This window comes from Pelophylax lessonae (assembly GCF_965119305.1).
Source record: "Pelophylax lessonae genome assembly, chromosome: 10".
NCBI lineage: Eukaryota > Metazoa > Chordata > Amphibia > Anura > Ranidae > Pelophylax > Pelophylax lessonae.
The window spans coordinates 17,901,467-17,918,073 of NC_138777.1; the positions used below are offsets into that span (position 1 = coordinate 17,901,467).

Here is a 16,607-nt window from a genome sequence, read left to right on the forward strand (position 1 = left end):
TGTGGGGTGCAGTGAACACAATCTTTTTGGGGTGCAGTGAACACAATCCTTTTGGGGTGCAGTGAACAAAATCCTTTTGGGGTGCAGTGAACACAATCTTTGTGGGGTGCAGTGAACACAATCCTTTTGGGGTGCAGTGAACACAATCTTTATGGGTGCAGTGAACACAATCTTTGTGGGTGCAGTGAACACAATCTTTTTGGGGTGCAGTAAACACAATCTTTTTGGGGTGCAGTAAACACAATCTTTGTGGGGTGCAGTGAACAAAATCCTTTTGGGGTGCAGTGAACACAATCTTTGTGGGGTGCAGTGAACACAATCCTTTTGGGGTGCAGTGAACACAATCTTTTTGGGGTGCAGTGAACAAAATCCTTTTGGGGTGCAGTGAACACAATCTTTTTGGGGTGCAGTGAACAAAATCCTTTTGGGGTGCAGTGAACACAATCTTTTTGGGGTGCAGTGAACAAAATCCTTTTGGGGTGCAGTGAACACAATCTTTGTGGGGTGCAGTGAACACAATCTTTGTGGGGTGCAGTGAACAAAATCCTTTTGGGCTGCAGTGAACACAATCTTTGTGGGGTGCAGTGAACACAATCCTTTCGGGGTGCAGTGAACACAATCTTTGTGGGGTGCAGTGAACACAATCTTTGTGGGGTGCAGTGAACACAATCTTTTTGGGGTGCAGTGAACAAAATTCTTTTGTGGTGCAGTGAACACAATCTTTGTGGGGTGCAGTGAACACAATCTTTGTGGGGTACAGTGAACACAATCTTTGTGGGGTGCAGTGAACACAATCTCATACTTCTGAAGATTTGAGGGTGCTGCCTGTTCCATACTCCTCCTACTCCTCATCCATCCTTTTAGGGGTACAAACAATAGTAATTGGGGCCTAGTGTGGTTGTGTACGTGTGAGATACATACACTTTTTTTGATCATATTTCCTATTCCGCTATTCAATAAAAACCTTTGGGGATCAATTAAATTGCGGGATAGTCTGTGTCGATACGTGTGAGATCAACCTTTCCAAGTTTTTGAGGTTCATCTCATACTTCTGAAGATTTGAGGGTGCTGCCTGTTCCATACTCCTCCTACTCCTCATCCTGCCTTTAGGGGTACAAACAGTAGTAATTGGGGCCTAGTGTGCTTCTGTACGTGTGATATACATACACTTTTTTTTTTATCATATTTTCTATTCCGCTATTTAATCAAAACCTTTGGGTATAAACAATTAAATTGCGTGATAGTCTGTGTCGGTACGTGTGAGATACACCTTTCCAATTTTTGGGGCGCATCTCATACTGCAGAGGTTTTGAGGGTGCTTCAGTCTGCCTCCTGCCTGCTCCTCCTACTCCTCTTCCTCATCCTGCCTTTAGGGTACAAAAAATTGTAATCGGCGGGGCCTAGTCTGTGTTTGTACGTGTGAGATACACCGTATTATAAAATTTTTCCTATTCCGCTATTCAATAGACACCCTTTTGGAGTGTAAAAAATTAAATTACGGCATAGTCTGTATCGGTACGTGTGAGATACACCTTTTAAATTTGTTTGGCGCATCTCCTTCCCCCGCCAAGGATTGAAGGGCGCTTCAGTTTGCCTCCTGTTCCCAACTCCTCCTACTCCTCTTCCTCATCCTGCCTTTAGGGTGGGTTCCTGCACACACAAACGCCAGGGACACAATTGTCCAGCAGGGGCACAGTTCTGGAGGATGAGGAGGAGGAGGAGCTGGAGGAGGAGATGGAACCATGTTCACAGCATGGTGGCACCCAGGCCAGCTCATGGCCATCACTGGTGCGTGGCTGGGGGGATACAGAGGACACAGACGATACACCTCCCACAGAAGACAGCCTTTCGTTGCCTCTGGGCAGCCTGGCACACATGAGCGATTACATGCTGCAGTGTCTCCACAACGACCGCCGAGTTGCCCACATTCTAACTTGTGCTGATTACTGGGTGGCCACGCTGCTGGATCCCCGTTACAAGGACAACGTACCGTCCTTAATTCACTCACTGGAGCGCGATCGCAAGATGCGCGAGTACAAGCGCACGCTGTTAGACGCGATGCTGCTGGCATTCCCATCTGACAGCGGGGCCACAGTGGAAGCACAAGGCAGAGGAGGAGGAGGAGGAGGAGGAAGAGGTCGCCAACGCAACCAGGGCACCGCCAGCACCTCAGAAGGCAGGGTTAGCATGGCCGAAATTTGGAAAAGCTTTGTCAGCACGCCACAACAAACAGCAGCACCAGCAGCTCAGATGGAACGTCTTAGCAGGAGGCAGCATTTTACCAACATGGTGGAGCAGTATGTGTGCACACGCCTACATGTAGTGAATGAGGGGTCTGCCCCTTTCAACTTCTGGGTCTCCAAATTGGGCACATGGCCTGAGCTTGCCCTTTACGCCTTGGAGGTGCTGGCGTGCCCTGCAGCCAGTGTATTATCTGAACGGGTATTTAGCACGGCTGGGGGCGTTATAACAGACAAGCGCAGCCGCCTGTCCAGAGACAATGTGGACAAGCTCACGTTCATTAAAATGAACCAGGCATGGATCCCACGGGACTTTTCCGTACCTTGTGCAGAATAGCAATGGATACCGACCTTACCCACCCATTGTTCCATTTTTGCTCTTTCTCACTCTTTTGGGGTGTACCCTCATTTAAAATTTGTGAAAAGAAACAGTGTTGGCTACCTCGTCCTCCTCAGGGCCAGATTAACGTAGGGGCTATTGGAGCTGCAGCTCCAGGCCCCTACCTTTTATATAGGCCCCGGGTTGGCCATATTCACTGTTACCGCTCTTCTGTCACTTGTAAACACAGAAGTCTGGCTTCTATGCTCGCTTCCCCAGGCAGCTCCCTCAGAACCTCCCCACACAGCGCGAAGGCCGGACAAGGAGGGACAGTTGCCGATGCATGGATGTGTTTATGGGCTTCAGAGACAGCATCCCATGTTGAATTAGGCATGCATGGCTGCACCCTTACTCCTCTGGGTGCATGCCAAGGCACGGCCCTTAAGGCCCTTCAAAATCCTCAGCACCAAGCCCATGATGCTCTTAATCCGGCCCTGGTCCTCCTCCACCGCCGCTTCCACCTACACCGCCCATAGGTGTGCGCAGCCTATTGCATTAAGGTGTGCACCCCAAAGTTGAAATACACATGCATGTGTTTGCCTACATGTACATGGCCCCGATACATTACTCTCCCTGCTGGCAAAGAGAAATAGAGCAGAGCAGGTCCGAGGGAGATCTTTCCCATCTCCTCACTGGCAAACAGAGCGATAATGCTATGTGCCCTAGGTGATTAGGGTGTGCCCAGGTACACCCGGCACACCCTGTGCGCACGCCTATGACACCGCCACATCCACCACCACCTCAACCTCCCTCCTACTCCATATGGGCTTCGTCCTTCAGAGATGAAGAACATTGTTTTATTTTTCTGGGTTTTTTTTTTGTTGTTTTAAGTTATTTCCATATCCACATTTGTTTGCAGAGCACTTGCCATGCTCTTAACTACGTTTTGCTGCCATTTGCAGCACTCTAGCCCTTTCCATTGGTGTTTTAGAGCCATTTTAGTGCCTTAAAGTTCGGGTCCCCATTGACTTCAATGGGGTTCGGTGTCCGGGAAAAGTTCGGCAAAAGTCCGGGACACGGACCCGGACTTTTTTTTAAAGTTCGGCCGAACCCGCCGAACACGGACATCCAGGTGTCCGCTCAACTCTAGTTTTGAGATTAGGGCCTCATGTACACTGCAGCTGATAAACAGACGTTTAAGAGCATTTGGGTGTTTTTTATTTTCAGCAGCCCCTGAATTCTACTTAATGTTATCTTGTGGGTACATGCACACTTAGGCGTTTATAGTAGTTTAGAAGCAGTTGAGGTTAGAAGCATTTTTCTGAAAGCAAAGAATCACTTTCAGGATGGTAGTTTAGCAGCATGAAACACCAAATGCTTGTAACAGCCAGTGCTGTATCCTGGCCTAGGCCAACAAGGCCCAGGCCTAGGGCGGCACTTTGCAGGGGGGCAGCAAAAAAGCTGCTCCCGCATGAAAAAACAGCCTCCTTCCAGCTCCTGCACTAAAAGGGTCACCGCCGGCTTGCGCTACACTTTTAGTATAGTGCCAGTTTTATGTGGCGTGTTGGGCCCGAAGGCAGGGTCCAGGAGGCAAATCAGTCTGGCACCCCCATAAAGTGGTCACACTGCTACCTGCCAGTGAGCACATGCGAACAGACAGCAGGTCGCTGACCACAATTAATACAACTGGGCCAACGGCCACCAATGCTAATAGGTGTGGCACTGCAGCCTAATGTACCCCCTCCCCCAGGTATGTCAGGCATCATGTTAATAATGTAATTTCATTTCTTTAAACATCCTTGTCCTTGAGTGAGCATACTGAATTGCAACATATGCAAATAAAGACTTTTAATTATATATGATGGCAATAATATTTTAGACCTGCTCACCTCATAGGTGCTATCACAATATGTCACTGGGTTAGTAAGATTACTACTATCTTATAAGATATTTGGATTTGTGTTAGCTGCCACTGATTATTTCACCTATTTGTATAATGACTCTGGACTTGCTATTTATTATACAAATAAGTGAAATAATCCTATGATTACAATCAGTGGCAGCAAACACAAGTCCAAATATCTTAAAAGAAAGGAGTAATCTTACTCATCCAGTGACATAAGGCTGTACTAATGGGCACTGATAAGGCTGCACTGATGGCCACTGATGAGGTGGCACTGATAAGCTGCACTGATGGGGCTGCACTGATAAGGCAGGACTCATATGCTGCACTGATGGGTGCTAATTGGCTGCACTGATGGGCACTGATATGCTGTACTGATGGGCACTGATATGCTGCACTGATGGGCACTAATAGGCTGCACTGATGGGCACTAATGTCCTGCACTGATGGCCACTGATAAGGCGGCAATTGTGGGTCCTGATAAACTGCACTGATGGGCACTAATGAGGCTGCACTGTCAAGGCAGCACTGATATGCTGCACTGGTGGGCACTGATGAGGCTGCACCGATGAGCACTAGGCAGCACTGATAAGCTTTACTGATGGGGCTGCACTGATATGCTGCCCTGATGGGCACTGATATGTTGCACTGAGGGGCACTAATAGGTTGCACTAATGGCCGCTGATGAGGCTGCACTGATGGCCACCGATGAGGCGACACTGATAAGCTGCACTGATGGGGCTGCACTGATAAGGCAACACTGATGGACACTGAATGTGATGCACAGATAGACTACACTAATGGGCACTGATAGGTTGCACTGGTGGCCACTGATGGGACTGTACTGATGGCCACTGATGAGGCCACTCTGATATGCTGCACTGATGGGCATTAATGAGGTGGCATTGATAGGGCTTCACTGGTGATGCTGAACTTATGGGAACTGATGAGGCGATGCTGATGAGTACTAATAGACTGTGGTTGTGGTCTGTGATTTATAGATGACAGGGCGGGTCATAAACAGGAAGGGTGTGACCTTTATAGGAAGGGGTGGGTCATATTTAAATTAGGGGGTGCACAAGTTTAGTCAGGCCTAAGGCAGCACAAAACCTAAATACACTACTGGTAACAGCGTGTAAACGCGGTAACTCGCGCTTATAAGCGTTTATGTTTATAGGCGTTTTGGAATGGGGAAACATTTCTGACCATTTACAATGGGGGAAAAAAAAATACCGAAGAGGGAGAGAGATATCTGTAAAAAACGCTTCTAAATGGAAAAAAACGTGCAAAAACGCGGCATGTAAAAGTGGCTTATTAGCAATCAAGTTCCAGCATTCAGAAAAGGTTTTAAAACATCCCGTGTACATGAAGCCTAATACTGTTTCTCTGTATTTTGAGACTGCCTGGTGCAGCTGCTAAACAAAAAGGGTCAACACTATCTGGCAAATGGTTTTCATCTTAAACTCTGCACTCCCAGCTCCCTTGCATAGCATAGGTTATTTCTATATAGATTTTTCTACATATAACTTGTGTAGCACCGCCCCCTTGAGGGCTGCTGGTTAGCAGATGTTCCTCTGCACTCACCTGACCCTGAGAATTTTCCAACCCACTGGACACTTTTTGATTATAATCCCCAAAGACACAACGACACAATGGAAATACAAATCTTATTGCTTACTGAAGAAAAGGGTGAGAGCCCATTCATACTGAAGCGGCACGACTCTGTACTACTTCGGGGGCGACTTGTGAAGTCCCGTGCACCGCGGCTTCGGCGCGACTTAATATAATGAATGTCTATGCAAGTCGCTCCGAGGTTGCCCCGAAGTAGTACAGGACCCTTTTTCTAAGTCGGAGCCACCTCACCGAGAATAACCTTCTTGATCCCCTTCAGTCTGGATTTTGGCCTCAACAATCCACAGAAACTGCACATCTAAAACTCAGAAACGATTTACTAACAGCTTAACCACTTACCGCAAACTGACGTATATTTACGTCAGCAGACTTTGCGGTGTTATACCGGGATGATGCCTCTAGCTAGAGGCATCATCCCGGTACCGTGGTTTGAAGCCGACGGTCGGCTTTCCGTCGGTAATGACCGATGCGGCTCGTGAGCCGCTCGATCGTTACCCGGGGGGGGCGGGAGGGGACGTCCCCCCCCCCTCCCGCCGCCTTCCGTGGCTTTTACCGGGGCTCCCGTCCCACCGGGAGCCCCGAGCACCCAGCCGGCACGTCTGCCGGCTGGATGGAGTCCCGATGAATGCCGGAAACGGCATCGATCGGGTCTCCGATGTCGTAACCCGGAGGCGGCGTCCATGACGTCACTTCCGGGTTACTGTGCTGCAAAAGGCGGCAGTTTTGAAAAACGGCTGTATGCAAAAATGCCGTTTTCGGCGTTTTGCATACAGGGAAGTGTAGTGGAGGGGTCTAGAGTCTTTTAGACCCTCGATCCCTCCATAAAGTGTACCTGTCACTACATATTGGTGTCACAAGGGATGTTTACATTGCTTGTGACAGCAATAAAAGTGATCAGATTTTTTTTTTTTTTAAAAAAACTGTAATAAAGTTTAAAAAAAATAAAAAATAAATAGGAAAAAAAAAAAAATTTAGCCGCCCCCGTCACCGTTAGCTCGCGCACGAAAAAAAACCTATGCGCAAGTCGAGCCGCGAATGAAATCGCTGTTCAAACCCCACATGTGAGGTATCGCCGCAATCGCCAGAGCGTGGGCAATAATTTAAAAAAAAGAGCTATACTCTAACTCTAAACTGGTAACCGATAAATAAATTTAAAACGTCGCAGATTGAGATCTCTATTGACCGTAGATTGTCGCCATCCCACGGGGGGGGGGGCGCAATTTTAAACTGTAACATGTTGGGTATCTATTTACTCGGCGTGACATCATTTTTCACAATATACAAAAAAAATGGGCTAACTTTACTGTTTAGTATTTTTTAAATGCAGTGAAATGTGATTTTTCAAATTTTTTCCAAAAAAATGGCGTTTTAAAGACCGCTGCGCAAATACCGCGTGACAAAAAATTTTGCAATGACCGACATTTTATTCTCCAGAGTCTTTGCTAAAAAAATATATATAATGTTTGGGGGTTCTAAGTAGTTTTCTAGGAAAAATACTGGTTTTAACTTGTAAACAAAAAGTGTCCGAAATAGGGCTGGGGCTTAAGTGGTTAAAATGGACACTATTCTGCTCTCCTACTTCTGGACATTTTGGCTGCATTTAATATGGATGATCACCGCATCCTCTTCATAAAACGTCACTTCTTTGGTCTCCATAACTGTGCTCTTTGCTGGCTCTCATCCTACCCACCCTCAGTGTCACTTACAGTTCTTCTTCTTCCTCTTCTCTTTCTTTCTCCGTCAGGGTCTCCGAGGTTCTGTTATTGGACCTCACCTATTATGGATTTACACCTCCTCCTTATGTCAGCCTCCCAAATATATCTATCTGTCTACCCCTCAACTCATTCCATCAGTCACCTCACACATCATTAATTTACTGACCGACATCAGTCTGCATGTCACACTACTTTCTCAACATAATCTATCCAAAACCGAGCTCATAATGTTTCCTCCCCCCACATACTTCTTCCCTTGACTTTTCTGTCAAGATCAATGATACAACTATCAACTTGTCCCGCATGCCACGGTCCTAGGTGTTATCCTGGACTCTGAACTCTCCTTTTGCCCCACATCCAATCACTGTCCAAAGCTTGCTGCTTCAACCTCTGCAACATCTTCAAAATACAGTCAGGTCCATAAATATTGGGACATCGACACAATTCTAATCTTTTTGGCTCTATACACCACCACAATGGATTTTCAACTGCAGACTTTCAGCTTTGATTTGAGGGTATTTACATCCAAATCAGGTGGAAGGTGTAGGAATTACAACAGTTTGTATATGTGCCGCCCACTTTTTAAGGGACCAAAAGTAATGGGACAATTGTCTGCTCAGCTGTTCCATGGCCAGGTGTGTGTTATTCCCTCATTATACCATTTACAAGGAGCAGATAAAAGGTCCAGAGTTCATTTCAAGTGTGCTATTTGCATTTGGAATCTGTTGCTGTCAACTCTCAATGTGAGATCCAAAGAGCTGTCACTATCAGTGAAGCAAGCCATCATTAGGCTGAATAAACAAAACAAACCCATCAGAGAGATAGCAAAAACATTAGGTGTAGCCAAATCAACTGTTTGGAACATCCTTAAAAATAAAGAACGCACCGGTGAGCTCAGCAACACCAAAATACCCGGAAGACCACAGAAAACAACTGTGGTAGATGACCGAAGAATTCTTTCCCTGGTGAAGAAAACACCCTTCACAACAGTTGGCCAGATCAAGAACACTCTCCAGGAGGTAGGTGTATGTGTGTCAAAGTCAACAATCAAGAGAAGACTTCACCAAAGTGAATACAGAGGGTTCACCACAAGATGTAAACCATTGGTGAGCCTCAAAAACAGGAAGGCCAGATTAGAGTTTGCCAAACAACATCCAAAAAAGCCTTCACAGTTCTGGAACAACATCCTATGGACAGATGAGACCAAGATCAGCTTGTACCAGAGTGATGGGAAGAGAAGAGTATGGAGAAGGAAAGGAACTGCTCATCATGATCCAAAGCATACCACCTCATCAGTAAAGCATGGTGGTGGTAGTGTCATGGCGTGGGCATGTATGGCTGCCAATGGAACTGGTTCTCTTGTATTTATTGATGATGTGACTGCTGACAAAAGCAGCAAGATGAATTCTGAAGTGTTTCGGGCAATATTATCTGCTCATATTCAGCCAAATGCTTCAGAACTCATTGGACGGCGCTTCACAGTGCAGATGGACAATGACTAGAAGCATACTGTGAAAGCAACCAAAGAGTTTTTTTAAGGGAAAGAAGTGGAATGTTATGCAATGGCCAAGTCAATCACCTGACCTGAATTCGATTGAGCATGCATTTCACTTGCTGAAGACAAAACTAAAGGGAAAATGCCCCAAGAACAAGCAGGAACTGAAGAAAGTTGCAGTATAGGCCTGGCAGAGCATCACCAGGGATGAAACCCATTCCAGACTTCAAGCTGTAATTGACTGCAAAGGATTTGCAACCATGTATTAAAAATTGAAAGTTTGATTTATGATTGTTAATCTGTACCATTACTTTTGGTCCCTTAAAAAGTGGGAGGCACATATACAAACTGTTTTAATTCCTACACCGTTAACCTGATTTGGATGTAAATACCCTCAAATTAAAGCTGAAAGTCTGCAGTTAAAGCACATCTTGTTTGTTACATTGAAAATCCATTGTGGTGGTGTATAGAGCCAAAAAGATTAGAATTGTGTTGATGTCCCAATATTTATGGACCTGACTGTATATATATATATATATATATATATATATATATATATATATATATATACAAACCCAATTCCAAAAAAGTTGGGACACTGTACAAATTGTGAATAAAAACAGAATGCAATGATGTGGAAGTTTCAAATTTCAAAATTTTATTCAGAATACAACATAGATGACCTTTTTAAATGTTTAAACTGAGAAGATGTATAATTTTAAGGGAAAAATAAGTTGATTTTAAATTTCATGGCATCAACACATCTCAAAAAAGTTGGGACAAGGCCATGTTTACCACTGTGTGGCCTCCCCTCTTCTTTTTATAACAGTCTGCAAACGTCTGGGGACTGAGGAGAAGTTGCCCTAGTTTAGGAATAGGAATGTTGTCCCATTCTTGTCTAATACAGGCTTCTAGTTGCTCAACTGTCTTAGGTCTTCTTTGTCGCATCTTCCACTTTATGATGCGCCAAATGTTTTCTATGGGTGAAAGATCTGGACTGCAGGCTGGCCATTTCAGTACCCGGATCCTTCTTCTACGCAGCCATGATGTAATTGATGCAGTATGTGGTCTGGCATTGTCATGTTGGAAAATGCAAGGTCTTCCCTGAAAGAGACGACGTCTGGACGGGAGCATATGTTGTTCTAGAACTTGGATATACCTTTCAGCATTGATGGTGCCTTTCCAGATGTGTAAGCTGCCCATGCCACACGCACTCATGAAACCCCATACCATGAGAGATGCAGGCTTCTGAACTGAGCGCTGATAACAACTTGGGTTGTCCTTGTCCTCTTTAGTCCGGATGACATGGCATCCCAGTTTTCCAAAAAGAACTTCAAATTTTGATTCGTCTGACCACAGAACAGTTTTCCACTTTGCCACAGTCCATATTAAATGAGCCTTGGCCCAGAGAGAACGTCTGGGCTTCTGGATCATGTTTAGATCATGGCTTCTTTTTTTGGCCAATAGAGTTTTAGCCGGCAAAGGCGAATGGCACGGTGGATTGTGTTCACTGACAATGTTTTCTGGAAGTATTCCTGAGCCCATGTTGTGATTTCCATTACAGTAGCATTCCTGTATGAGATGCAGTGCCGTCTAAGGGCCTGAAGATCACCGCCATCCAGTATGGTTTTCTGGCCTTGACCCTTACACACAGAGATTGTTCCAGATTCCCCCGAATCTTTGTTTTTTCTTTTTGTATACAAACTTTTATTGAAAGGAAACAGAAGATGGTGGTACAAAGAGAATTGGTACATTAATATGACAAATAATGGTATCACGTAGAGAAAATAGAAATATAACCATCTTAAATAATCCGGACTAAGAGTAATCAAGCTCCCATATTTAACCACTTACCCACCAGGCCTATTTCGGACACTTTTTGTTTACAAGTTAAAATCAGTATTTTTTCCTAGAAAACTACTTAGAACCCCCAAACATTATATATATTTTTTTAGCAAAGACTCTGGAGAATAAAATGTCGGGCATTGCAATATTTTTTGTCACGCGGTATTTGCGCAGCGGCCATTTTTTTGGGAAAAATTTTGAAAAATCACATTTCACTGCATTTAAAAAATACTAAACAGTAAAGTTAAATTTATATATTTTCATACTCAAGTCCTGATTCTTGCCGTTGAAAGTCCCAATCCTCAGGGGTTATTGTTGTTCCATATTCATTAGGGATGTTGGCAAGATCCCAGGTTTAAAACACAGAATTCGAATTTATCTTTTCTAAACAGTAAAGTTAGCCCATTTTTTTTGTATATTGTGAAAGATGATGTCACGTCGAGTAAATAGATACCCAACATGTTACGGTTTAAAATTGCGCCCCCCGTGGGATGGCGACAAACTACGGTCAATAGAGATCTCAATAGGCGATGCTTTAAATTTATTTAACGGTTACCAGTTTAGAGTTAGAGTGTAGCTCTTTTTTAAATTATTGCTCACGCTCTAGCAATCGCGGCGATACCTCACATGTGTGGTTTGAACAGCGATTTAATTTGCGGCTCGACTTCCATATACGTTTTTTTTTTGTGCGCGAGCTAACGGTGACGGGGGCGGCTAAATTTTTTTCCCCATTTATTTTATTTATATTTTTAACTTTATTACAGTTTTTAAAAAAATCTGATCACTTTTATTGCTGTCACAAGCAATGTAAACATCCCTTGTGACAGCAATATGCAGTGACAGGTACACTTTATGGAGGGATCGAGGGTCTAAAAGACCCCAAACCCCTCCACTACACTTCCCTGTATTCAAAACGCCGAAAACGGCGTTTTTTGCATACAGCCGTTTTTCAAATTTGCCGCCTTTTTGCAGCACACTAACCCGGAAGTGACGTCATGGACGCTGCCTCCGCGTTACGTCATCGGAAACCCGATCAAAGCCATTTCCGGAGCCCCGGTAAAAGCCACGGAAGGCGGCGGGAGGGGGGACGTCCCCTCCCGCCCCCCCCCCGGGTAACGATCGAGCGGCTCCCGAGCCGCATCGGACGGTACCGACGAAAAGCCAACCGTCGGCTCTAAACCACGGTACCGGGATGATGCCTCTAGTTAGAGGCATCATCCCGGTATACCCCCGCAAAGTTTACAGACGTCATATGACGTCCACCCAGGGAGAAGTGGTTAATGGAGACAACCTGAAATTACTTAAGATTCTCTGAATCTTTGGATATTATGCACTGTAGATGATGATAACTTCAAACTCTTTGCAATTTTTCTCTGAGAAACTCCTTTCTGATATTGCTCCACTATTTTTCGCCGCAGCATTGGGGGAATTAGTGATCCTCTGCCCATCTTGACTTCTGAGAGACACTGCCACTCTGAGAGGCTCTTTTTATACCCATTCATGTTGCCAATTGACCTAATAGGTTGCAAATTGGTCCTCCAGCTGTTCCTTACATGTACATTTAACTTTTCTGGCCTCTTATTGCTACCTGTCCCAACTTTTTTGGAATGTGTAGCTCTCATGAAATCCAAAATGAGCCAATATTTGGCATGACATTTCAAAATGTGAATAAAATATAGGTTTATAAGATTTGTAAATTAGTCCATTCCTTTTTTACTCACAATTTGTACAGTGTCCCAACTTTTTTGGAATCGGGTTTGTATATATATATATACAGTATATATATATATATATGTATATATATATATATATATATATATATATACACAATATATATATATATATATATATATATATATATATATATATATATATATATATTCACAGCATCTCACAAAAGTGAGTACACCTCACACATTTTTGTAAATTTTTTATTTTATCTTTTCATGTGACAACACTGAAGAAATGACACTTTGCTACAATGTAAAGTAGTGAGTGTACAGCTTGTATAACAGTGTAAATTTGCTGTCCCCTCAAAATAACTCAACACACAGCCATTAATGTCTAAACCGCTGGCAACAAAAGTGAGTACACCCCTAAGTGAAAATGTCCAAATTGGGCCCAAAGTGTCAATATTTTGTGTGGCCACCATTTGTTTCCAGCACTGCCTTAACCCTCTTGGGCATGGAGTTCACCAGAGCTTCAAAGGTTGCCACTGGAGTCCTCTTCCACTCCTCCATGATGTCATCATAGAGCTGGTGGATGTTAGAGACCTTGCGCTCCTCCACCTTCAGTTTGAGGATGCCCCACAGATGCTCAATAGGGTTTAGGTCTGGAGACATGCTTGACTGTTCCATCACGTTTACCCTCAGCTTCTTTAGCAAGGCAATGGTCACGTTGGAGGTGTGTTTGGGGTTGTTATTATGTTTGAATACTGCCCTGCGGCCCAGTCTCCGAAGGGAGGGGATCATGCTCTGCTTCAGTATATCACAGTACATGTTGGCATTCATGGTTCCCTCAATGAACTGTAGCTCCCTAGTGCCGGCAGCACCCATGCAGCCCCAGACCATGACACTCCCACCACCATGCTTGACTATAGGCAAGACACACTTGCCTTTGTACTCCTCACCTGGTTACTGCCACACACGCTTGACACCATCTGAACCAAATACGTTTATCTTGGTCTCATCAGATCACAGGAGATGGTTCCAGTAATCCATGTCCTTAGTCTTCTTGTCTTCAGCAAACTATTTGCGGGCTTTCTTGTGCATTACCTTTAGAAGAGGTTTCCTTCTGGGACGACAGCCATTCAGACCCATTTGATGTAGTGTGCGGCGTATGGTCTGAGCACTGACAGGCTGACACCCCACCCTATCAACCTCTGCAGCAATGCTGGCAGCACTCATACGTCTATTTCCCAAAGACAACCTCTGGATAGAATGCTGAGCACGTGCACTCAACCTCTTTGGTTGACCCAAGACGAGGCCTGTTCTGAGTGGAACCTGTCCTGTTGAAGCGCTGTATGGTCTCTTGGCCACCGTGCTGCAGCTTATTTTCAGGGTCTTGGCAATCTTCTTATAGCCTAAGCCATCTTTAAGTAGAACAACAATTCTTTTTTTCAGATCCTCAGAGATTTTTGCCATAAGGTGCCATGTTGAACTTCCAGTGACCAGTATGAGAGAGTGAGAGCGATAACACCAAATTTATCACACCTGCTCCCCATTCACACCTGAGACCTTGTAACACTAATGAGTCACACTGATACTGAGGAGGGAAAATGGCTAATTGGGCCCAATTTGGACATTTTCACTTAAGGGTGTTCTTACTTTTGTTGCCAGTGGTTTAGACATTAATGGCTGTGTGTTGAGTTATTTTGAGGGGACAGCAAATTTACACTGTTATACAAGCTGTACACTCACTACTTTACATTGTAGCAAAGTTTCATTTCTTCAGAGTTGTCTCATGAAAAGATATAATAAATTATTTACAGAAATGTGAGGGGTGTACTCACTTTTGTGAAATACTGTTTGTGTTGGGAGCAGGGCTGCAGTCCAACTATCTCCCGCCGTGCGCAGCCATGACAGCTTCCAAGTGTGTGTCAGGTGCAGGGCTGGAGTTCTTCCCTCTGATTTCTCTGGTCATTTTTAGCTTTAAAGGTTCCTGAGGGTCTACTGTGCTTATCCAGGGGTCTTTGTGGTCAGCAACTCGTTTTACACTGGAGTGGGGAATCTAGGGGGTCACCTCGGCCACCTTAATGGCTGTGGGGGTTGAAAGTAGGACAGTATAAGGACCTCTCCATTTTTGCCCTAGGGTGGTTGTGTTCTACTCTTTTACCCACATTATATCTCCTGGCCTAAGAAACCTGTCACCTGTCACCCAGAAACCTTTTAAAAGGTGTACTTTATGAATTCTCTCAACATCAAAGAAAGTTTGTCTGCAGATATTATTTCAAAATAACATTTGTTTTTTTTCTTTCTTTAAGTACTACAGATCATCAACCATCCGCAACATGTAGAAGCATCACTGGGACAAGATGTGACCCTCCCCTGTGTTCTAACTGATAGTGATCAACCAATGCTGAACCTCGATCTCCTAACTGCTTCAGTACGCTGGGATATGACATCAATGAATGGCACTGTGCATACAGTGTACCTACTGACAGATTACGTCCACACAGTACATAGAAATAAGTCCAATATAGAGGAGAGTGAATTCATAAGTGGCAACGCCAGTCTCAGTATGCGGGACGTCCTGGAAAGTGATGAAGGGGAATATACCTGTTCAGTTTATGTGACACCCAATAAACTGACTTCCAAAATCAATGTACGAGTGTCAGGTAAGTGACATCAATTATAAAACTGTGTGAAGTCGCCTGGTCATTAATATATACAAAATGTTGGTGACCTGCTGTCCCTTTAAATGTGTGAGATACACAAATATGAACAAATCAAAATATGAAAGTGGGCGCTGATTAAAATATCAATCTACAATTAATACGTGAGTGTGTCTTAATTTCATTCAATGAATACATGAAGATAAATAATAAATAAATAAATAAAATTGGTGCAATCAATCAATCAATAAAAAAATTATTTGCGATCCTCAAAAACTGGTTGGGGTTAAATCAAATAACCATAAAATAACCATAAAAATAAATGTGCAATAAAAATATATTCCAAAATATGTGACTGATATAATATCGCAAATTATTAAGTGCTCAGTATTGAATGGTAAAATGAAGTGAAATACACAAAGGTGAATCAAAGATCTAAATAGACATCTGTAAAGTCAATATAATGTGTCCAACACCGTGTCTTGAAGAGAAGATTGAGAAAAGATCCACCTTGTGAGCTATTATATACAATATGCTCACCAGAACCCAGCAGGTCCCTAGGACCTATATCACTTCACAGGTACTCCAGATACGGCATACATGGGTGGTCTCCCTTCACTCTTCCCCTTGGTAATGATTGGCTCCCATAGTTACTGGCTTCCAGAGGGTAGGTAATAGAAGCCCCGTACACACGTACCGAATGTTGGCCGAACAATCGGCTGTCTTTTGTCCGGTGCTGTCCTGTCGGTTGAAAAGTGCTAAAGACTGCACACAAATTTTGTCGGCCAACAACAGCCGACTGCAGAAGTGATGTCATGTGATGGTTTACTTTCCGTGTGTTTTTTCTTTTCTGAGCATGCCCAGTCTTGCTCATCTGCTGTTTGTCGGCCGAATTCTGTACTGACTGGCGAACAATTCGGCCGTTCTGGTGTTGGCCAACAAAAATTTTAATGCCTGCACACCAGATTCTGTTCGGCCGAAAAGTCGCAGTCGGTTGTCGGAAGCATCATACTAACAAGCCGACAATCGGCCGATCGTTCGGCGGCCGAATATTTACGGCCGACAATCGGTACGTATGTACGGGGCTAGACTCCTCTCCAGCAGTGTAAAGGAAGGAAACAGCAA

General features: G+C 44.2%; 1 protein-coding gene across 1 annotated transcript in view; it reads left to right on the top strand.

Moving 5' to 3' along the window:
* Positions 1-16,607, top strand: part of LOC309565500 (uncharacterized protein) — a gene marked incomplete at both ends in the record, with an annotated part of 88,573 nt that overhangs the window by 21,281 nt on the left and 50,685 nt on the right. The window contains one exon of the mRNA XM_082270470.1: positions 15,132-15,485. Within this exon, the coding sequence (XP_082126596.1) occupies positions 15,132-15,485 (354 nt within the window). The remainder of the gene's footprint in view (positions 1-15,131; positions 15,486-16,607) is intronic.